The sequence below is a fragment of the Terrapene carolina genome, unplaced genomic scaffold, assembly GCF_002925995.2.
Source record: "Terrapene carolina triunguis isolate 2854851 unplaced genomic scaffold, T_m_triunguis-2.0 Scaffold68, whole genome shotgun sequence".
Taxonomy (NCBI): domain Eukaryota; kingdom Metazoa; phylum Chordata; order Testudines; family Emydidae; genus Terrapene; species Terrapene triunguis.
This window is the reverse complement of record NW_020664419.1, coordinates 79,387,970-79,411,871: the sequence shown is the minus strand read 5'-3', so window position 1 is coordinate 79,411,871 and position 23,902 is coordinate 79,387,970. Positions and strand designations below refer to the sequence as shown.

General features: G+C 43.9%; 1 protein-coding gene across 6 annotated transcripts in view; it reads left to right on the top strand.

The window, feature by feature from the left end:
* The window catches only part of ANKS1B (ankyrin repeat and sterile alpha motif domain containing 1B), a 730,881-nt gene that overhangs the window by 131,283 nt on the left and 575,696 nt on the right, over window positions 1-23,902 (top strand). For all 6 annotated transcript variants that reach the window (XM_026648981.1, XM_026648980.1, XM_026648979.1 and 3 more), the window contains exons 5-6: window positions 4,287-4,362; window positions 6,303-6,404. In XM_026648981.1, coding sequence (XP_026504766.1) covers window positions 4,287-4,362; window positions 6,303-6,404 — 178 coding nt within the window. The remainder of the gene's footprint in view (window positions 1-4,286; window positions 4,363-6,302; window positions 6,405-23,902) is intronic.

Genomic DNA, 23,902 nt, shown 5'->3' with positions numbered 1-23,902 from the left:
AATTGCCTTTATCTTCAGGTGCTCTAATTTTTCTTAACCAGTTTTGAAGCTACCCTTAGTTTGTTTCACTTTCCACGTTATGTGCTGGGTCAATTTCTGTTTCTGCCATGTTTGCTCTTCTCTCCATGGTGAAGCATTTATTTATTTCCCCAGCACTATCCATCTTCTCTGTCAATAAATTCCCTTCATTCTGCATCCTGGTACATTGCCGAGTTGGATCTGTCTATATTCTTAACTTATTACTTCTGTAACCTCTGAATACTTTTTTGTTGATAATTACTATCAGATCATTAAACTGAACAGAGCATACAATACCAGTCTGTTACTTAAAACTGAACTCAGCTGTTTTAGTATTCATTAAATTGCTCTGCATCACTAATTGGGAGAGAACAATATAAAAAATGTAACCCCGTGTGGTAAATTAAATTGTACATGTTCATACTCTTTAAACAAATTCAGCTTTATCAGCAGTAAAGAACTCTCAGAATGTAGAGACGCAATTATAGAAGTATCTGCAATCTTCTTTGTGTTTGTAAACATTTATTTGTGTAAATGGAAGGTTTACTTTAGTCATTTTATTAATCTCTTCTGTACTCCCTGACCACTTTTAATCTTAGCAAATATTTGGGCTAATAATAGACAACATTTAATTTTGGATTGAATTAATCACACATTTTATTCATTTCCCAGGTCTTACCAATGTCCTTCAGTCTGAAATTATTTAGAAGTGGGCAATACAAATCTGCTTCAACTGTTTATGCTTTGAAGTTTTCATTTTAATTGAAACATATGAAAAATACACAGGTTTTGGTGAGTGATAGACTTTGGGCCCTTAGTCTTAAATGACATTGCACAGTACAATGTGTTCCATGCAAGGATTATTTGCATAGTTGTGAAGGCCCTTCACAATTTAACTACCTCTGTTTATCCAATCTGTTTTCACCTTCCCACTCTGTTTCATTAATGATGGCAACGTCCATTGCCTGTCAGTCCATTTCTCCCACAAACACCTATGACCCAGCCTTTTTTCTGCCACTTGTATGTGGAACACACTCCCTGAATCAACTTGCAAAGCTACCGCCCTGTACTTTAAATCATCTCCTCCAAACCACATCCATCATGAACTGCCTAATGATAAGGACTGGGCACGTTGCCTATTAGAGATTCATTAAAAAATCTCTTCTTTACTTATATATTAAAACTAGGGCTGTCAAGCGATTAAAAAAATTAATTGCGATTAATCGCGCTGTTAAACAATAGAATACCATTTATTTTAAATATTTTTGGATTTTACTACATTTTCAAATATATTAATGTCAATTACAATACAGAATACAAAGTGTACAGTGCTCACTTTATATTTATTTTTGATTACAAATATTTGCACTGTAAAAAACAAAAAAAAATTATTTTTCAATTCACCTCATACAAATACTGTAGTGCAATCTCTTTATCATGAAAGTTGAACTTACAAATGTAGAATTATGTACAAAAAAACCTACATTCAAAAATAAAACAATGTAAAACTTTTGAGCCTACAAGTCCACTCAGTCCTACTTCTTGGTCAGCCAATCACTCAGACAAACAAGGTTTGTAACAATTTGCAGGAGATAATGCTGCCTACTTCTTGTTTAGAATGTCACCTGAAAGTGAGAACAGGCGTTTGCATGGGACTGTTGTAGCTGGCGTTGCAAGATATTTACATGCCTGATACACTAAAGATTTATATGTCCCTCCATGCTTCAACGACCATTCCAGAGGACTTGCTTCCATGCTGCTTGATAACAATCCAAAGCAATGCGTACTGACACATGTTCATTTTCATCATCTGAGTCAGATGCCACCAGCAGAAGGGTGATTTTCTTTTTTTGGTGGTTTGGGTTCTGTAATTTGAGCATCAGAGTGTTGCTCTTTTAAGACTTCTAAAAGCATGATCCACACCTCGTCCCTCTCAGATTTTGGATGGCACTTCAGATTCTTAAACCTTGGGTCGAGTGCTGTAGCTATTTTTAGAAATATCACATTGGTACCTTCTTTGCGTTTTGTCAAATCTGCTGTGAAAGTGTTCTTAAAATGAACATGTGCTGGGTCATCATCTGAGACTGCGATAACATGAAATATATGCAGAATGCGGGTAAAACAGAGCAGGAGACATACAATTCTCCCCCCAAGGAGTACAGTCACAAATTTAACGAGCATCATCAGCATGGAAGCATGTCCTCTGGAATGGTTGATGAAGCATGGAAGTGGCATACGAATGTTTAGCATATCTGGCATATAAATACCTTGCAACGCCGGCTACAAATGTGCCATGCGAATGCCTGTTCTCACTTTCAGGTGACAATGTAAATAAGAAGCAGATAGCAGTATCTCCTGTCAATGTAAACAAACTTCTTTGTCTTAGCGATTGGCAGAATAAGAAGTAGGACTGAGTGGACTTGTAGGCTCTAAAGTTTTACACTGTTTTGTTTTTGAGTGCAGTTATGTAACCAAAAAAAAAAAAATCTGCATTTATAAGTTACACTTTCACGATAAAAAGATTGCCTTATGGTACTTGTATGAGGTGAAAATTGAAAAATACTATTTCTTTTGTTTATCATTTTTACAGTGCATATCTTTGTAATAAAAAATAATAATATAAAGTGAGCATTGTGTATTCTTTATATTCTGTGTTGTAATTGAAATCAATATTGAAAATGTAGAAAAACATCCAAAAATATTTAATACATTTCAATTGGTATTCTATTGTTATAAATGTGATTAATCACAATTAATTTTTTTAATCTTGATTAATTTTTTTGAGTTAATCACATGAGTTAACTGTGATTAATTGACAGCCCTAATTAAAACACTTAACTAATAAAAAATCTTGCAGCTCACAAGTGAGCCTGCAAATTGTACACCTAGGTGATCTTTGTATTGTGGTGTTCCTGTAAAAGTTATAAAAGTTTTCTTTTCCGTCCCTCCCGCGTTGTTTTCCATGACCACCTGTTATGTATTCTCTCTGTTTAGCTATAAACTACTTGGAGCAGGGACTGTCTTCTACTATATACCTAGTACAATGGGGTCTCAATCCCGATTAGGGCCTCTGTATTTACTGCATGGAAAACTGAAATCAGTGGATTCACTCCAGATTTGAATGATGTAAATGAGAGCAGAATTTGGTCCATTGTGCTTATGAAATATGATTGGCATTCTTTGCACTAGATATTACTTTAGGAGGATTTCTAGCCACACTAATAGCGCTCACTTTTGGGGTAACATATGCTCCAAAAGGATATAAAAGCCTTCAGGGAATAAGACAGAGAAAGTTAACTGTAAGTCTTGACTTTACTTGCTATAACATCGAGAATAAAAGTGTGCTACTATATTTGCATTATCAGCTGTAAAAGAAAAAGGTCTTCACATTTGACACTTTAAAAAATTCTGTTTTATTTCAAAATAATGCCGTAGCAAGAGATATTTCCAGTTTTTGCCATTTATGTGGAACTAAGTTTCTTGCTATTGCAAATCTGTGTAACCCTCAGTGTTAAGTTTCATGCTGTGTTGCACCTGAAAGGAATATGGTTTGTGTCACAAGACTGGTACATTCTTATAGTCAGGAATAACAAAAGTCAGTAGTTTAATGCACAGAATAAAAGTATTTTTTCATTGAAAGTCTTTCTACCATAGCATAAGAGAAACTCACAACACTGATACCCCCTTCTACTCAAATACACCCCTCAAGAAAAGTAAAAAAGAAACAACAACAACATATTTAAAACACACACACAAACAAATCTTTCCCTAAGTAGAGTTTTTACCTTGAAAATGGAGAAGAACCAGAGATTCCCTGGGGTCCACTAGGGATTTCACTATTGCTATTGATTTTGTATGGAAGGCACCCAGATACTTTTGTGATGGGCAGTAGTATGAAGATAGATTAATTTACTTACCCTAAGTTTTGTTGTCAGACCTGCAATTTTTACTCAGGCAAAACTCCCAGTGATTTCACTAGGAATTTTGCCTAATAACTGCAGAATCAGGGCCATGTTTATTTACTGCATCTTGTTTTTATATGGTTATTAAGTGATCTTTATCATAGAACTTTCTCTACTCTTGTATGTTGCAGCCCTGTATGAATGATTTTTAATAAATATTATTGATAATTATTCTTGCCCAGACAACAATCTTTTAATATAGTTAAGAGAGCAAAAAGTAAATGTTCTTTGTCTAAATATATTACTTTTTGAAAGGATTCCTTGGTACGTTAGTGTTTTTAATGCATCAATATTGTTCTATTCCAGACAGAAAAGGGGAGTGCACTTCATGAAGCAGCCTTATTTGGAAAGGTGGATGTAGTACGCATTTTGCTAGAAACAGGTATACCACATTTCTCATGTGATTTCTAGACTATCAAGTGTCCTTCATATTTTTGATTTCAAAAAGTGCTTTCTTTTTGATCTGCTGTGCTAGCCTAGATGCTTGGGTATAGTTCCTCCTTGCCAGCAGGTAGAGATTGTATGTATATTGAGACTTTTTGGTGATGTCAACTTTGCATATTAGGGGCTCATCAGCTTCCAGAGAACATGGAGTAGATCACCGAGACATGGAAAGTTTCTAGCTGCACACTGGTGTTCAGGTGCTGCTGCAGCACTGTGTGATGCGCTAACTGCCTACTCATGCAGTGAGCCAGCTCTCCTGCTCCAGGGCCAGGAAGTGACCATTCTATCTGGCTTCGACATACAAGACAGACCCTAAGTCAGGTTCTTCACCCATCCAAGTGGGTGGCAAACCAGGAAGTAAAACAGGTACAAGGTTAGGCTGAGACCATCTTTCCTACAAGAATCCCTCAATTGTGAAGGAGTCCCAAGAAGGGCAGATACCTGAGACCCCCTCAATTGTAAGGAGATTTAGGCAGATCAAAGCAGATTTCTCTCCTCAGAGGATTCATGCTTCCTTCAGATGGATTGTTAAAGAGTTTCCCCCTGCTTTTTCAGGTACCTCTCACCCTGGCACCCTACCTGCCCCAGGGATTCCAACTCATCCTACAAGCCCCTCAGTGTCTGAACCAAGAAATCCCCTTGTGCAACCTAGCAACACTACCTATGCCCCTAAAGCTCAGAACTGTTTGCTTATGAAATATGATTGTCATCCTTTGCACTAGATGTCACTTGAGGAGGATTTCTAGCCACACTAATAGCGCTCACTTTTGGGGTAACATATACTCCAAAAGGATATAAAAGTCTGCAGGGAATAAGACAAAGTTGACTGTAAGTCTTGACTTCACTTGCTATAACATGGAGAATAAAAGCCTTCCTCAACCTTTGTATTTACATATACACAGAGTGAAGCATGTATGACAGTCTAAATTAACTTTATTTTAGATTAAGCAAATACTACAGACAAGAAGGAACAAAAGTAACATCTCCACTCAAAGACTCAATGTTTGTGTGACTCAGTTTATATCAAACTAGAGGCAAGTTTGAGAACAAAATGTCTGTTGTGCTGTACACACAGGAAGAGAGCCAAAAATGTATGGATTCAGCACACAAAAAATAAAGGACATCAGCAACAAGTCCCCCATCCCTTTCCATCCACAGGAGCTCTGATGATCTGAAATCTGGGGTGGTTTGTGTGGAATAGGCTCACTGTTTGAATATAGCCCAGATATAGGTAGCTCTATTTTGCTATGCCACCTAAACACAAGTTTAGCTTTAGCAAAGAGAATGTGTTTGACTTTGTTCTAGTGCTCATGTGCTTGGTACTCAAAGTGTTTTGTAATTTCTGTAAGGGTAGAATGCTAGTATATTTGTTGTTGATGTGTTGGGGCATCATTCAAAGAGACCAGAGATAAGGTATACACAATGTAACCTTATATACCTTAACTCTTTGTATCCTGATTTTCAGAGGTTTAAATTTAGTAACTCTCCACATTCTGGAAGAGTACAAGGCACCATTGGGAAACCTTAACTTTGCATTAACAAAGTTTTTGGGTATTTAATTTGTATGTGTGTGTGTGTGTGTGTGTACTACAACCTAACTCTCCTTCTCCACTACCTCTCACTACTTGGCAACAGTTACTCTGACCACAGCATGCAGTGGTTTCATATTAATTCCATCATTCCTCCTGCATCATCTCCTCATTGCTTGTCTCTCTGCCTATCCAGCATAGGCAGATTCTCCCTTCTCAGCTCTCCTCCACAGGGAGAGACAGGTGTTAGTAGCCATTTTGCAAAGCTTGATGTACTACATTTATAAAGTGAGACATTTTGGGTTACATTTTTCTCTTTCCACAGTACATTATCGTTTTTTTATTTCAGGAATTGATGCCAACATAAAGGACAGTTTAGGTAGAACTGTTTTAGATATCCTTAAAGAACATCCATCTCAGCAGTCACTACAAATTGCTACACTACTTCAAGGTAAGTCATGTTAAATCATATACTAATCATATGAGAGATAAATTAGAATAAAGTTACAGGTAAATCAAAATGTATACTATTCTATTCTTGTGTTACTTCATGACTTTCTTGTGATTAAAAAGACTGCAGTTCATGGTTATTGTTTGGAAAGCACACACATTTCAATGGTCACATTTTGTTGTACCATGTTTAAAATTTCACCTTTTTCTCCCTCTGATAACAAAATGTAAGAAGTCACACTTATTTGATATATCATTTGCACTTAATATTACATTAATATTTGTAAAATTAACTTTTGGTAATATCTCACTTCAGTTTTATTGTTTGTAGTGTTGTAGCCGTGTTGGTCCCAGGATGCAAGACAGACAAGGTGGGGTAATATCTTTTATTGGACCAACTTCTGTTGGTGAAAGAGACAAGCTTTAGAGCTCCACTGACTTGAAGAAGAGCTCTGTGGAGCTTGAAAGCATGTCTTTTTTACCACAGAAGTTGGTCCAATAAAGATATTAACTCACCCACCTTGTCTCTACCAATTTCATTAAAATTTATTACTTTAAAGTACTGCAGAACTGGTTGGTCAGTACATTAGTAGTAAAACTGATTGAAAGATGAGGAAGCCAGGCCCGTGCCAGTGTATGCAATGCCAGCACTGAGTCGGGGCAATCAGCCGTCTTCACCAACTCAAGCTTTATCTCTGAGAGTTTGTGCTTCACAGGATTCCTGGCTGGCTTTGTGCTGGACACTGAGAAATCTCAATGGGGTGCATACAGAGGGTCTGAAGGTACTCCTCACATTTCCTCAATACACAGGATGACATCTGCAGGCAAATTTGGCATCCTTGAACATCACTGTTGACCCTAAGGCAGGCAAAGCAATGAACATAGCTGCCATTATGGGCATAGTTGTTACACACAGAAAATTTGAAGCCTCTGAGCAGCCTTTGCTCCTTTAAAGACATACTTGCCAGAACAGATTGGATGGCAGAGCAGCAAAAAAACATTAAAACGGATTTCATTCTTTTTGGTGTTTAGAATTCAGAGCAGGCATTGATGCACCAAAAGACATGAGAGACACTGGAATGCCTTTATTCAGGGGCTGATGTACCAAGTAAAACAAGGTTTCATAGTTCAGGAGCACTTTGAAGAGAACTGGCTCATGCATGGAGCTGAGGTTACAAGAATATGGTTCTAAGGAGATGAGACAGGCACCAGGTTTGACACCAAAATGCCAGAGAAAAAACACAGGAGTGAATGTGCCAAGGTATGCACTTGGATGCTAAAGCATAATCTGAAGTGCTTGAGGCAATCACTTAATAAAAAAATATATGCAACCATACTGAATTGAGCATGTATGGGTAAATACGAAAAGAATATACTGATCTTCAGTAACATAGTTGGAGCAATGCAAAAATGAATTCTCCAACAGGGAACTGCTTTGCCAATTACAATCAAGAAATGAATGGAACATTCAAAGGTCAATATTTATACTTGGCAAATGATAGTCTATAACATTCAGTTGCAGGGTCAGGCTCATGTTCCACCCTTCTACAGCCATCCTCTCTAGGGTCAAAAACTTAAATAATTGAAGGAGTTCCATCAGTCTCATTCTAAGGAACTAAGATCCAAGAACAAGAATCCTGCCCAGATGGTATCTTAAAAAAATTATAATATCACTGTCATCAGCACAATTACAAAATTTGCTGCTAATTAGAGATGGTCGAAATTTGAAATTTCAGCAAAAAATTGAAAGAAAAATGTAGATCATTCAAGAAGAGGATTTAGATGGCATGGGACCTTCACGTTAAACAGCACCTGCTTGAACTGGCCTTGAGGCCTGAGCCAGTACCGAAGCCTTCTTCGGGCTACAAATCGCCCTCCGGTTCAGAAAGTGCTGCTGCCTCCTGTTCTGAGGCAGGGGCCTCTCTGAAAAGGCACAGGAGTCATTCTTCATTGTCGCAACAAAGAAGAAGTTGAGTAAGACCAATCGGGAGCACTATCGGTCCCATGGAAACCCTTCTGCCTGCCATAAGAAGAGCATGGACTGGCACGGGGCAGCTCTGACATGTGGGATGGCACAAGTGCCTCTGAACCTCCCTCAGTACAGAGCAGGGAGGGCAGATACCCCATACCGTCAATTCCAATTCTGGCCTCTGGGCGTCCGTTGAGTCCAGTACCAACGGGAATGATGCCGGTGCTGACAGTGTCCGTGACATCAGTGTATCAGGTTGCAGAGGACCTATTCTGCCTTGGTCCCATCCTCACCATTCTGGGCTTCAGCCGCCAGAGTGGAGAGGTCGGGGCTTGAGCCCTGTGGGGTGGAGGGCTTGTGGCTTCTGCCCCAAGTGGCAGGAGGTGGGGCTCAGGGCTCCAGGATTCAGCCACTGGATTGGGGAGCGGGGCTCGAGGCTTCAGCCATGAGGGACTGGGGACTCAGGACTTTTGCCCCGTGGGGCATTTGGGGCTTGGGGCTTCTGTCCCGCAGGGTGCCAGGGCTTGGGACTCCGGGCTGCCAGCATTAGCCCTGCAGGGTGCAGGGACTCAAGGCTTGTGCCCCATGGGGTTGGGGGGCCTGAGGTTTCTGACCCATGAGGTGGGAGGGCTCCTGCTTTAGCCCAATGAGGTGGTGGGGGGACTTGGGGCTTAGGGTTCCCAGCTTTAGCACTGCGGGCTAGGGTGGCTTCTGCCCTGCGGAGTACCGGGGCTCAGGGCCTTCCACTGCACTGGCAGTCGACTTTGCTGTTCTTGTTCCCTCCTATCCTGATCCTTCCCCAGTTCATTGCCCAGGCATGGCCAAGGCAGCACTAGTTCTTGGACCTTCTTGCTCTGTTGGCTCAGTTTCACAAGCCAATTCCTCTCCTTCCCGACCTCCTCACACAGGACCGTGGCCACACCCAGCATCCGGCAAGCAGCTCCCTGCACCTTACGGTGTGGCTGTGAATGACTGCATGAGGAGGAATGGCATAGCTGCTATCCAACAGGTCGAACTTAACAGTAGGAAGCCTTCCACTAGAATCGCCTACTTGGCAAAGTGGATAAGGTTTTCTATGTGATCCTTGGCCCGTGGGATCCATATGATGGGGGCTTCCATCCTGGATATCTTGGAGTACCTGCTACACCTGCAGGAATCAGGGTTGGCATGCAGTTCTCTGAGAGTTAACTTGGCAGCGATATTTACGTTTCATCCTCCGATGCAAGGGAAGTCGCTTCTCTCTAGCATCAGGGTGATGAGATTTCTGAAAGAAGTTCTCTGTCTACATCCTCCAATCCAAGAGCTGGTCCCCTTTTGGGATCTGAACACTGTGTTAACAGGTCTAATGGGGCCTCCACTGGAGCCCATTGCATCCTGTCCGCTGCCCCTCCTCTCTCAGAAAATTGCATTCTTGATAGCCTTTACCTCTGCCAGGAGCGTGTGTGAGTTACAGGCCCTGATGGTGGGGCCTCCTTAATATGCAGCTCTCCAGGGACAAGGTTACACACCAGCCATACCCAAAGTTTGTATCCAAGCAGGTTTCCCAGTTTCATTTAAACCAGACAGTGTATTTGCCTGTATTTTTCCCCAAGCCACATTCTTCCCCACAGGAGCAACATTTCCATGTGCTAGAGTATAGACACTGTCTAGCCATCTATCTGAACAGGACTGAACAGATTCATGCTTCGCCTCGCCTATTCTTATCATTTGCAGACTGCATGAAGAGACAAATGATCTCTGCACAGATGGAAAACGTCTTGCATCAAGACTGCATATGAGATAGCATCGGCTGTGTCTTGCAGCAGATATGCATGAATTCAGAGAGACTGCAGACAGCATCAGTGGCATTCCTCAATAACATTTCCATATTGGACATTTGTAGGGAAGCCACATGGTCATCTGTACATTTACGGACCATTATCCAATCATTCCTTGTCCCAGAGTGGACGCTAATGTTGGAAGAGTAATCCTGCAATCCTTACTCAAATAGACTCCGAGCCTGGCCTCCAGTGTGGATACTGCTCACTAGCCACCTACTTGGAATACACATCTGCGTTTACTCGAAGAAGAAGAAGAAGAAATGGTTACTTACTGTAACTGTGGTTCCTCAAGATATGATGCAGACATGTGTTCCACAACTCCCCCTCTGTCCCCTCTGCATTGGAATCTTCGCCTGGACATTCAGTGCCAAATAACTGAGGGGAGTCAGGGCGGCACCACCTCATATAGCCTGGGGAGGTTCTACTGGCATGAGGTGTGAGTGCCTCCCCTCTACGGGTACTGCTAGGCAAAAGTCTCCACCTCCAGCGTGCGAGGCATGCACACACCTGCTTGGCATACACTCTACATCACATATTGAAGAACCACAGTTATAGTAAGTAATCGTTTCTGTTCAGGAGTGAAAGTCTTACAAGATGTTCTTCCAACAAGTGAAAATCACTTATCTATAATACTGCTTCTCAAGGAACGTAATCTTGAAGGATTCTCACATACTCATCCACCACCCTTCAGGGTCTGGAGTTTATCTTATTTTTCAGCTGTCTTGATACTTGCAGAGATTTTGATTTTTTTTCTGTGAGGCATATTTTTAAACACAAGTTGATCATTTTACATTGGCTTATCATTCTGGGACCATCGCCTGTTATGCAGTTGAAGGAACATGCAGAATAACACTTGAGAAAAGAGCAGCGAAAGTTCTCTTTTTAAGGATTCTATTATTATTATTAATATAACCTAGAAGCCCAGTTATGGACCAGGACCCCATTGTGCTAGGCACTGTACAAACACAAAACAAAAAGATAGTCCGTACGGTATCAAAAAGAGCAGTGTCAAATCTAAAGACAAGAGACAACAGTTGCATATAGACAGATGGGGGAGTACCAGGAAACAACGACATAACATGGGTCAGCATGATAGGCAGTGGTCTCAGCACATCAACAATGTAGCCATTGTTAAGTGTTTTGTAGGCATCACAGAAAAAGAGTTTTAAGGAGGACTTTGAATGAAGATAATGCATTACTTTTACAGACATCTGCAAGGTGCTCCTCCCAAGCTGGAAGGGCAGCATGGGAGAAAGTGCAAAGGTGCTTATTTGAAAATTTAACAAAAAGATGATTGGAGGCCAGCCACACCCATATGTCTCTTAGGCCTGGTCTACACTAGGACTTTAATTCGGATTTAGCTGCCTTAATCCGAATTAACCCTTCACCCGTCCACACTACAGAGCCAGTTAATTCGAATTAAAGGGCCCTTTAAATCGATTTCTGTACTCCACCTCGACGAACGGAGTAGAGCCTAAATCGATTTTGTTAATTCGAATTAGGGTTAGTGTGGACGCACACCACCGAATTACTGTGTTTAAGTTAATGGGGTAGTGTGGCCGCACACCACCGAATTAATGTGGTTTAAAACCGAATTAAGGTGCTTAGTGTGGCCGCGCACAATCGAATTTATACAACCTGTTTCCCAAATTCGAATTATCTACATTCGGATTAATCCTGTAGTGTAGACATACCCTTAAGCTATGTCTACATTATGAGCAAGAGGTGTAGTCACGGGGTCCATTCCTCACTGCTGGACCTGTTGCCTCCTTCTGGTTAGTCTGGGGATTAGCTCAAGGCCAATGCACATCATGGCTCTGGCTCTTTGCACACCATGGCTCTATCTCTTCTTCTGTCCCACAGCCCCTCTCTCAGCCTCAGGAACTGCTACATCCTTTTCATTACTCAGCCCTCCATCTAGGTTGCTCTCTGTTTCCCCCTTCCAGGGTGGGGGCATATAACTGTTGAATAGTCCAGCTACTTCCTCAGTGGCGAGTGTGGGGAACCGGACCTGCCCACTACTCCGGGTCCTGACCCAGAGACCATATGGATAGCAGTCTCTTGCTTCGACTCTTTAAATTCTCCCTATGCTGCTATGTCTCCCTTTGCCACTTCCCCATGGCCCCCGTACCTTCTTTGCCCTTGCCTCAGGGCATTCAACTACCAGTCCCAGCAGCTAGCAAGGAGCTCCCTCTTGCTCCCTGGTTCCGGCCAGTAGTTGCTCTGTCCCAGGTGCCGCAGGTCTCTCAGCCTGCTAGAGACATAGTCCTCACTCCTTGACCTCTCAGCAGTGACTGACTCTGCTCTGCCCTGCAGCTCTTCTTATATGGGCCTATTGGCCCCAGATCAACTGCTTCGTGCAGACCTTCTCTGATTGGCTGTGCTCCACACAGCCTCTCTATGCTACTTGGAGGACTCACCTCCATTGCTCCTTTCTGGGGCATGGTACGGTAGGACCCCAGGGCCTCCCTTAACCCCTTCCACTCCTGTGTGGGGTGGACACCCCATCAGAGGTGTGATTCCCCTGCTTTGTATACACATATTCATGCTAGGAACTGTAAATTGTGCTAGTGTGAATGTAAATAGCAACATAGTGTGAGTGTAAATAGCAGCATAGCCGCAATAGCACATTTAGCAGGAGAAGAGGCAAGGCAGAGCTGAACCACATACAAACCCACCGAAAACCGGTGAGTATTTACTTGGCACAGCTCAGCCATGCCCCTGCTGCTGCTTCCTATGCTACAGAGGCTACACTGCGTTGTATTTTAGCCAGTGTGAGTATGTGTACACAAGCAGAAGAATCACATCCCTAGCTCATAGTGTAGATATAGGCCTTCTCTTACATGAATAAAGAGAAGGCCTGTCATTCTTGACAAGATCATGGTACTCCTGCAAGAAGGTCTCCAATATTTGAAAATCAAAGACGAAAGTTTCTGTGGGCACGGTGCCCTCTGTTATCATGCAACCGTTCCCAAAGTGGCTTTTGAGAATTTGTGTGTTTAAAACAAGTAAAAGATGTTGCATATAAGAATTTGGAAGAGATTCTAGTAGTGGTTGTGATTTTTTTACCTCACAGTCTTTTCTATCATCTTGATTAGTTCAAGCTCTTGCAGTGATAGTTTTATTGTGTCCCTCATTTGGGGTCTTTGTTTCACTTTGTGTTCAATATTTGAGGCTTGGGTGGTAGAAGAGTCTGCCCACATCTGCAAAAACGTCTGCCCATTTTGTGCTAGAAAGAAAACTGATTAAAACACTTGCAAAAGCAATCAAATACAAAATGACCAAACTCCACATCTGTTTAAGTATTCTGTTGTAGTTATTAATCCTAGATGGATTGATTAGAAATGACAGTTCAATTTTTAAATATTTCTCATATGCTAGATGGAGTCATTTTCTGTGGTTTGTATAGATGTGAGTTGCATAGAACTTCAGAGTTAAAACAAAAATTGGAACTACTTATTGCAGTTTAGTTGTCTTCACTTGCTGCTGAACAAATGCCTTTGTAGGCATTCTCCATTCAAACAATAAAATATCAGGATTTGCCAAGTAAGGCCAGTTTACTGGATATTTATTCAATGGATATAGAAAAATGATATCATTAAATATTGAAGTAGTTAACAGTGTTGGCATTTAGGGAATTATAATTAGGCTTTGAAGATGAAAGGAATTCTGCCAAGACTGGGAGACCTAAAATTAAACCAACCAGCTGTGTTTTAGTTTTAGCACATGCTAATATGACGCAGGTGCATGTTGGACCATCCTTTAACTCTTCTCTGCAGCCTGCCCTATTCTATATTAGAATCCTTCTCTTTGACTAATTCAGGCAACAGGATTCTTGCTATTATGAAAAAAGGAGAGAGTAAGCAGGCAGATCAGAGAAATGACAAGAAAAGAATGTGTTTTCCCACAAATGCAAAGAAAATCAATTTTCTTTAGCTTGGTGTAGGATTATACAGTACAACAGTGAGGCTTATTCTACATCTCTTACCCTTTACTCTCATTGTAAACAATAGGACTGCTTCCAGAGTAAGAGACTATGCAACATGAGCAATGGATGGCAGAATGTGTTCTTGAAATTGCAGATTTCTTTAAGTTGCAAATTCTATGTATTATTATAATTATTATTATGGTGATATTATGGGGATAGCTATGCTTACCTTGTTTTATAAGTGCTTTGAGATCTACTGTGCTACAGGAGATAATAATAATAAAAATAATAATAATAATTAATATCTATTTTCTGTAGTGCCTAGGAGCCCCAGTCATGGACCAGGACCCCATTGTGCTAGACACTGTACAAACTCATGACAAAAAGACAGTCTCTGCCCCAAAGATTTTGCAGCCTAAGAACTTGTCTACATGAACAATATATTTGCGCCACGCTGGGGTGTGAATCTACTCTGCATTAGCCTCCCGTGAACTAATTGTCCATGTGCACCCTGCTGATGAGCATTAATGTTTGTTAATGTGCTTTGATCTAGTCCCATTTCAAAGAGGATTAGCTTGACAATTCTTTTTTCAGCCTCTATGTAACATAATGTGTGTATGTATGTGTATTTATGTGTATACACACACATATATACAAGTATCGGGGGTAGCCGTGTTAGTCTGTATCCACAAAAACAACAAGGAGTCCGGTGGCACCTTAAAGACTAACAGATTTATTTGGGCATAAGCTTTCGTGGGTAAAAAAACACTTCTTCAGATGCATGGAGTGAAAATTACAGATGCAGGCATTATATAATGACACATGAAGAGAAGGGAGTTACCTCACAAGTGGAGAACCATATATACAGCAAGCGAGAGAGAGAGAGAGTTGAGTTCTTAGTGTTGTTAGGATAGTTAATAAGTTTAAGTTCTGTTAAAAAGGATTTTCTTACTTGTTGTTTCCCTGTTTGTGGGTTTTCTATTCACGGTACTGAAGTATACCCTGGTCACTGGATTTCAAGCTTCTTCCTCCAGGCCTGTGCAAGTGAGCAGACCTGCTCAATAGCTCCTGAAATGCTTGAGAGAGGCAAACACAAACGACAATGCCAGATTTGTAAGCTGTCCAAGCCTAGGACGATGGATAGGGAGGCTAGGCTGAAATTCCTGTTAATGGAGATGGTGCTCAGGCCATCATTGGAGCCGTCCCAGTCTAACTCAATGCCAAGTGCTGCAGCTTCAGTGTGAAGTTCACCTCCAGGGTTAGCAGAATCACGGCACCATTCTCCCTTACCTGTACCAAGAAAGAAACACAAGGCTTCCAGATAGGCACTTGCCAAAGGAAGATCTACACCCTCTAAGTCTGGTAAGAGAATCAAGAAGGAGTGGAGTAGAGTGCACCTGCAACCTAGGCACTCCTCCTCCAAATCTGTGCCTACGTTGGCACAGTTGGCTCTAGAGCCACAAGGGACACTGTTGAGTCCAGTGCCGAAAAAGGTACCATCAACTTCTTCAGCACCGCAACAAGAGACTATCTCAGTGCTGATTACCACTGAGGCTTTTGTGACAGCAAGAAACCTGCTTTGTCTCAGGGTCAGGTGATTCCACCTCTGGTACCACAGTTGCCTGCTTCTTGGACAAGCAGTCTCTCAGTACCTTCCAAAGGGAAGCCTGCTATGATGGTGTCCCTCCGCCCATCTCCTGGCCCCTGGCACCAACTGGATCTGCTCCACCATGGTCAGATGAAGGGGAATCCTCCTCATCATAGTTGAAGGTGGGGTCATATATATCTCAACCCCAAAGCAGGACCCACCCGTCTCCGCACAGATCCTCTCTTCCCAGTTACCACCATGATCCTTCAGTGGCACCTTCTATGGGAATGAAGCCTGGGCAATGAGGCCCTGCCCTTGGGGGTTTCCCTGAACATCCAGATCTTTCCCACATCATTCATACTCACTGGCCTCATCTAGAAGGGCCGAGTCTACTCACCGAGCAACTCCGTCCCCAGAATCCAGTAATGGTCATGGTACAGAGCATCAGGAGGAGGTTCCAGAGTGACAGCAACAGCTGGTAGAGGAGATTTTACCTCCCTCCTCCAGTCTTGGCTTCATCTTTGTCCTCGCCAGACAAGGCCCTTTCGTCTGGCACAACTTCACCTCCTCCTCATGATTTTAAAGTTTATCAGGAGTTGCTAAAAGAGAGTGGCTGCAGACCTAGATGTACAGGTCAAAGAGGTTAGGGAATCTTCACATCACCTTGTCATGTCACATCACATTGACATTTTATCATTGTTGGGTCCCTCCAGGATAACTCTGTCAATTATTGAGGTGATAGATTCTATAAAGCTCTATGGCAGTCTCCAGCTTCATTGCCTCCCACCTCAAAAAGAGCAGAAAGAAAATATTATTTGCCCTCCCAAGGTTTTGAGTACCTCTGTACTCACCCACCAACAGGCTCATTACTCTTGATGGCGGCTAATGAGAGAGAGTGTCATGGGCACCAGGCTACCACCCCGAAATACAAGGATGCTAAAGAACTGGATTTATTTGGCAGGAAGATTTATTCAACACAGCAGTTGTGTATCACTAACCAACAGGCTTTGCTGGGGTGATACAGTTTTAATTTATAGGGCTCCATGGAAAAGTTCAGAGAGCTGCTTCTGGAGAATGCTAGACAGGGTTCTCGTCCCTAGTCAGCAGGGCCGGCTCCAGGCACCAGCTTCTCAAGCAGGTGCTTGGGGCGGCCGTTCCGGACAGGGGCGGCAGTTCCAGGTATTCGGCTGCAATTCGGCGGACGGTCCCTCACTCAGCGTGGGAGTGAAGGACCTCCCGCCGAATTGCCGCAGCAGATTGCGATCGCGGCTTTTTTTAGATCGCGATCGCGGCTTTTTGCTGCTAAAACCCTGGAGCCGGCCCTGCTAGTCAGTGATGGCAGGCTAGTCAAGAGAACATTGCTGAAGGTGGGGCTCAACGCTGCAGAATCAGCAAGTAGAATCATCGCTTCTTCTTCGAGTGCTGTCCTGTGGGTGCTCCACTCTAGGTGACGGTGCACCAGGCACTGTTGATCGGAGATTTTCAGTAGCAGTGCCTGGTCGGGACGCACGCACTCAGTTGGTATCTCCCGTCTTGTTGGAATCTTCCTGAGTGTGTGCGTACCACACCCTCCTCAGTTACTTCTCAACTGTCCTCGGGTGAAGACGGGACTCGGAGCAGTGCTGTCTTTTCTTCCCTGGTCTCTATAGGAAACAGTAACAAAGAACATAAAAATAGTTATTAGTTACATCCCAGTTGTTTCCCTTCCCTTAGTATAGTTACATAGTTAGTTACTTAGTTTAAAAAAAAATTCTTCTCAGGCTTGTCTCCCGTTGAGACACTCTCCCCTACCATTTCTAATTCACGATGCCAGGGGTTTCAGGATTCAAAAGGTGTGTTTCCTGTCAGGACTCCATGCCAAGGTCAGATGTGCACTCACGTTGTGTAAAGTGCCTCAGAGAAACTCACGTCCCCGCAAAGTGCCTTCATTGCATGAGCCTCAAGTCTAGGGCTCAGCGCAACGGACCTGTGGCTTAAAATGCTGCTGATGGCAAAATCCCTACAGCTGCTTTCGGAGATGGGGAAAGGTAAACCGGCTCCCACACGCTCCCCAGCGAGATCTGAATCAGTTGGGGGCATTGCTTCACCCTCCCTGGAGTGGAGGAAAGAAGCACAACAGTCTCAGAGGAGAGACTTTAACAAGGTTAGGGGCTCTCCCACGAGATCCCTAACCTCTGTGCTGACAGCGCCAAAGGCAGGCGCCTCAGCCTTTTCTAACACCTCAGCCGCAGCTCTGACAGAGCGCAGAGGCAGGGACCTGACCTCCCGTGCCGGGAAGGTTCCTGTAGCACCGGTCCCCTCAGCACTGACAACGGATGCGGTGCCGACAGCATGCTCCTCCTCTGCACCGAAAATGGACACGGTGCCGACAGCGTGCTCCTCCTTGGCACCGAGAAGAATGTTGGCACTGAGCCTGTCTTCCACCCGGGCACCAGCAGCGAACCCCCTGCAGGGCACCTCCAAGCGGTCCGCGGCACCGCTGTCAGTTTCACTTTCTCTCGATAATGCATTAGAGCACAGAGCAGGCTCAGCGTAGCCCAGGGAGCAGGAGCAACAGTTTCTCACTCAACGTGACCTCTCAGTGCCACCTGAGCCTAACTCTCCGCTCCTAGATACACAGGGCTCACTTTTTGAACAGCCGCTCTCTCCACCTGAACTGGCTATCTTTACTGACAGCAAGCTTGATTTACAGCAGCAGGCAGCTGATTTACAGCTGCTTCTCCTCCTCCATCGGAACCTTTCCCACATCAGGTCACAGCTCAAGGCCACCCAGCCTCAGTTTCCCTACTTCACCCCCCTGTGGGCGGCACCTGGGTTCTCCTACCCTATGCCTTGGCCTCAGTGGTACCCTTGGCCACATCCTCCTACCAATCATCCTCCTTCTGTGCCTCAATCTCCAGCTCTGTCCACTTTTAGGGTGCCTGAGCGCCCTTTTGAGACTGCGAGCTACGCACCATATCCTGACTCACCGACCCCTAACTCTCCATCAGCCCCGGACGGCGCCCTCTTCCCTCCGCCTCCACAGAACGTGGAGACTGTAAACAATTTCAAGAACTTTTCAGGAGGGTGGCACTCAGTCAAGATATCCCCTTAGAAGAGGTTCAGGAGACACAACACAGACTCCTCAGAATCCTTCAACTGTCTGTGCCCTCAAAGATCGTGCTCCCTATAAATGAAGCACTCCTGGAACCAGCTGACACTCTCTGGCAAACCCCAGCTTCTTTAGTACCGACTTGCAAAAAGGCTGAACGTAAATACTATGTCCCTGCTAACTTCCTATTTTCTCATCCACCACTGAACTCTCTTGTCATGGATGCAGTCGCACAGAGGACGAAACAGTCAAAATATTGGCCCACCCCGCAAGACAAGGACCTCAGATGCCTGGACTTCTTGGGTCGCAAGGTTTATTTGTCTTCCAGTCTACAATTCAGAATTGCAAACTATTCTGACCTCCTCGCCAGCTACGACTTTGATAATTACAATAAACTGTTTGAATTTGCCTCCTATATTCCAGAGGATAGGAGAGCAGACTTCAAATCAGTCCTGACTGAGGGCCAACTGATTTACAGAACGGCCCTACAGGCATCTTTCCTGTTTCCTTAGTGGTTGGTCCCGTATTACCACGGACTGTTGGGTATTGAGCACAGTAGAAGTAGATACACCCTCCATTTTATTTCCGTCTCTCCTTACCACCTCCCTCCCCATCCCTGTTCAAGAACCTGTCTCATGAAGAACTTCAGGTCCAGGAGGTTCAATCTCTTCTTCAGGTGGGAGCCATCGAGGAAGTTCTGCAGAATTTTAGACAGAAGGGTTTCTACTCCCGTTATTTCCTAATCCAGAAAGCTAAGGGAGATCTCAGACCTATTTTAGACCTGCGTCAGCTCAACAAATATCTCAAAAAGATAAGTTTTACATGGTCACCCTGGCACCCATTAATCACTCTCTGGATCCTGGAGTCTGGTATGTTGCCCTCCATTTAAGAGACACCTACTTTAATGTGTTAATATACCAAGGGCATAGAAAGTTCCTCAGATTCGTAGTGACACACTCACATTACCAGTTCATGGTGCTTCCATTTGACCTATCTGCAGCAACTTGGGTGTTCATAAAATGTATAGCCATGGTAGCAGTGTTCCTCAGGAGATTTAGGAGTGCAGATCTACCCTGAAATGGATGACTGTCTAGTCAAGGGCTGGTCAAAAGCTCAGGTTATATCCAGTGTTCAACTCATTCAATCAACCTTCAAGGCTTTAGGCTTACTGATCAATGCAGACAAGTCTAACCTTAGCCTGGTGCAAAGGATAGTGTTCATAGGGGCTGTCTGGGACTCTGTCCAGGCCAGAGCATTCCTCCCAGAGTCGAGATTGCAATCTATTTGATCTCTCATATCAGACTTCAAGATTCATCCAATCACAACTGCCTGAAACCATATGAGTCTCTGTGATGATCCCTGCTCGGGGGTTGGTTGGCAAGATAGCATCTCCTAGTGGTTATGGCTTAGGCCCATTACTTGCAGGGGCGGGTTTTGGTAGGGGACCCCGGGCCCTCCCACCCCATTCGACTCCGACCCAGAGCCCTTTGAGGGCTATCAGTGATCTGACAGCTGAGGATATTTATGGTCTCCCTCACTGGGCCACTTCCTATCACCTTCCCCTTCCCCAATCCTCCCACCGCAATTGTTCAAGAGCTGCTGTCTGAGTTAAAGTGGTATGAATGGTATTTGCTCATCACAAGGCACCTTCTGGTGGCTGTGTGTAGCATGGGTAGCTCTTCTTCTTTCTCGGATGGCACTGCTTTCTCTCGCAGTATGGCCCACCCTCCTGGGCCAGATCAGTCCTATGGCTTTCCCTCATGGGGGTAGTACAAGAAAAATAAAGAGCATTAATAAAGTCTGGAGTTTTATGAGAGGGACAGGGGAATTCTTCCCTCTCAGGCTTTTTCTGTAGTAGGTCCTCCCTTCCATCAGGGTGGGACCTTTGGGCAGTTGTCTTAGAAAGAAATTCTGCCTTTCCTCAGCTGTTCTCTGCTGGAGTTGCAGGTTGCAGGTCTGCTCTCTTCCCTGGTCTGCCACCAAATGAGCTTATCCTCTGCCTTTTAACTCCTCCTCCAGTTAGTGCATTTCCTACAGGTATGGTAGGGACAGGGCTGGCTGAGCCCAGAGCAGTTGCTTAACCCCTTGTTGCCCAGTGTGGGGTTTGTACACTCCATCACAGGCTCCTAAGACATATGGCCTTGTGCACATATGTAGTACAATTCGCAAGGCTGCACCTCAGACCCCTTCAGACACAGCTGGCCTCAGTGTACTCACCACTGTGCTCATGGTACCTTTGTGGGTTCTAATTTTGCTGAATTGGTGGTTGGATCCTCTCAAAGTTTGTGTGGGCATTCTCTTCCTCCACCCTCAACCATCAATGACTCTGGTCTCAAATGTGCTGGCTCTAGAGTGGGGAGCTCACCTGGAACCCCTCCGAACTCAGAGTCTTTGATGCTCGACAGAGCTCCCTCTTCATATCAACATCAGAGAGCTCAGGGTAATTAATCTTGCCTATCAGGCTTTCCTACCTCATATCAGGGGGAGAAAACTGTTTGTCCTTACAGATATCACAGCAATGTTTTACCTCAATGGGCAGGGAGGAGCTCAATCATTCCTCCTGTGTCTGGAAGCAGTTCACCTTTGGGAATTTTGCATAGCCCATTCAGTCAACCTCGAGGCTTCTTACCTTCCAGTGGTGCAGAACAAGCTAGCAGACTGCCTGAGAAGGTCATTTTCCAGTCATGGTAAGTGGTCTCTTGGTCCATATGTAGGCAGATGCATTTTCCCCAAATAGACCTATTTGTGAACAAATGCAGCAGAAAATGCCACCAATTCTGCTCCCTCACGACCACAGTGCAGGCTCCATCACAGATGCCTTCCTGCTACTCTGGACTGGATTGCTTTACTATGCTTTCCCCGCAATTCCACTCCTACAGAGAGTGCTACTAAAGATCAAGCGAGAACATGCCTGGGTTATATTTGTAGCTGCAGTGTGATCCCGCCAACACTGGTTCTACACTCTACTGGATTTCTCAGTGGCAACTCCCATCTCACTCCCGTTGCACCCAGATTTGATCTCTCAGGACCATGGTTGCACCCAAACCTGCAATCCATTCATTTAACAGCCTAGAAGCTTCATGGTTAAATCCCAGAGAACAGGCTTCATTGGAGCAAGTTTGCCAGGTCTCACTGAGCAGCAGAAAGCCCTCCACCAGAACTACCTATTTGTCAAAATGGAAGCTGTTGTGAATCTGAGCTAGTCAAACCAGAATCTCACTGATGCATTTGTCTATCCAACAAATACTGCTGCACCTGAAACAGCAAGGCGTAGCAATTTCCTCTATCAAGGTTCACCTGGTAGCAATATCAGCTTTCCACCCTCACGTGGATAACTGTTTTGTAGACAAATAGAGTCCTGGAACGATTGTACCCTCAATTAAGGAAGCCTGTTCCCTCTTGGGAATTGAACTGGTTTTATCTAAACTTATGAGACTACTATTTGAGCCATTAGCAACATGCTCCTTACTACACCTTTCATAGAAGGTGGTTTCCTAATTGCTATCACTTAGGCGAGAAGGGTCTCTGAGCTGCATGCTTTCACATCCAAACCACTGTACACTGTCTTCTTTAAAGACTTATTCTCTCATCTGAGTTTTCTCTCCAAGATAATTTCAAATTTTCATAACAATCAATCAATATACTTATCTGTGTTTTATCCAAAACCTCAGACAAATAGAGATAAGCAATGGCTACACACATTGAATGTTAGATGAGCACTGGCATTCTATATAGACATTATCAAACCATTTCGGCAGCTCACCCAACCGTTGGTGGCTGTAGCGGACAGAATGAAAGGTTACCTCTTGGGTAACTTTTTGTATCTGTGCTTGTTATGAACTGGAAGGCGGTTCACTACCAGAAAGCAAGGTACTCACTTCCAAGGTGGCAAGCATCTTCAATGGCATTCCTAGCGCAGATTCCTCTCCTGGACATCTGTAAAGCAGCAACCTGGTTGTCAGTGCACACTTTCTCCTCCCTTTAGGCCATCACCCAATACTGAAGAGATGCTGCCAAATTTGGTCAAGCTGTACTACAGTCTGTGTGTACATGAACTCCAGTCCCTTCACATATTTAACTGATTGGGAGTCACCAAGAGTGGAATGCACATCCACAATCATTTAAAGAAGAAAAAACGGTCACTAACCTTTTGTAACTGTTGTTCTTCGAAGTGTGTTATTCATGTCCATTCCATGACCTGCCCTGCTACCCCCTACATCAGAGTTTCCAGAAAGAAGGAACTGAGGGGTTGGCTGGGCCCTTTATCCCGGTGACAGTGGCGTGTGGCAGCAGAGGACACTTGAACCGCCTCTATGGGTATCATTGAGGGAAAAAATTCCAGCATGCACACCAAGAGTGAGATGGACATGTGCAACACATCTCAAAGAAGAACAGTCACTAAAGGTTAGTAACCATTTTTTTCCACGTGGCCTCTGAGGGAAGGTGTTTTATTCCCAATATTTCCTAATTCCAAAAGTGAAGGGGTGTGTGTATGTCTAAGACCAATTTTAGATCTGTATCAACTCAACACATTCTTAAAAAGGATAAAGTTTGCATGGTCACTCTAGCTTCTATTATCCCTTCCCTGGATCCTGGGGACTAGTATGCTGCCCTTGACTTAAAAGATGCCTACTTCCATGTGGCAACCAATTAAGTTCACAGGAAGTACCACTGACTTCTGGCAAATCAAAACTATTACCAGTGCACTGTACTACCTTTCAGCCTGTCAGCAGCTCCCAAGGTTTTACAAAGGTCATGGCAGTAGTAGCTGCATTCCTTCGAAGAGCAGGAGTGCAGGTTTACCCCTACCTAGATGACTGGCTTGTCAAGGTCTGGTCCAAATGGCAAGTGCAGAGCAGTGTTGCAGTGATGCAGTTAACATTCAATGCTCTGTGTTACTCAACACAGAGAAATCTCTTCTGTCCCCAGTCCAGAGGCTAGAGGTATAGGAGCTGTACTGGACTCAGCTTAAGCCAGGGTCTTTCTTTCACACTCCAGGTTCCAGGCAATTTGTTCAATTGTCATTGGTTTGAAGGCTCACCTGGTCACAACAGCATGCTGGGTCATATGGCCTCTTGAACTTACATGGTTCAATATGCCAGA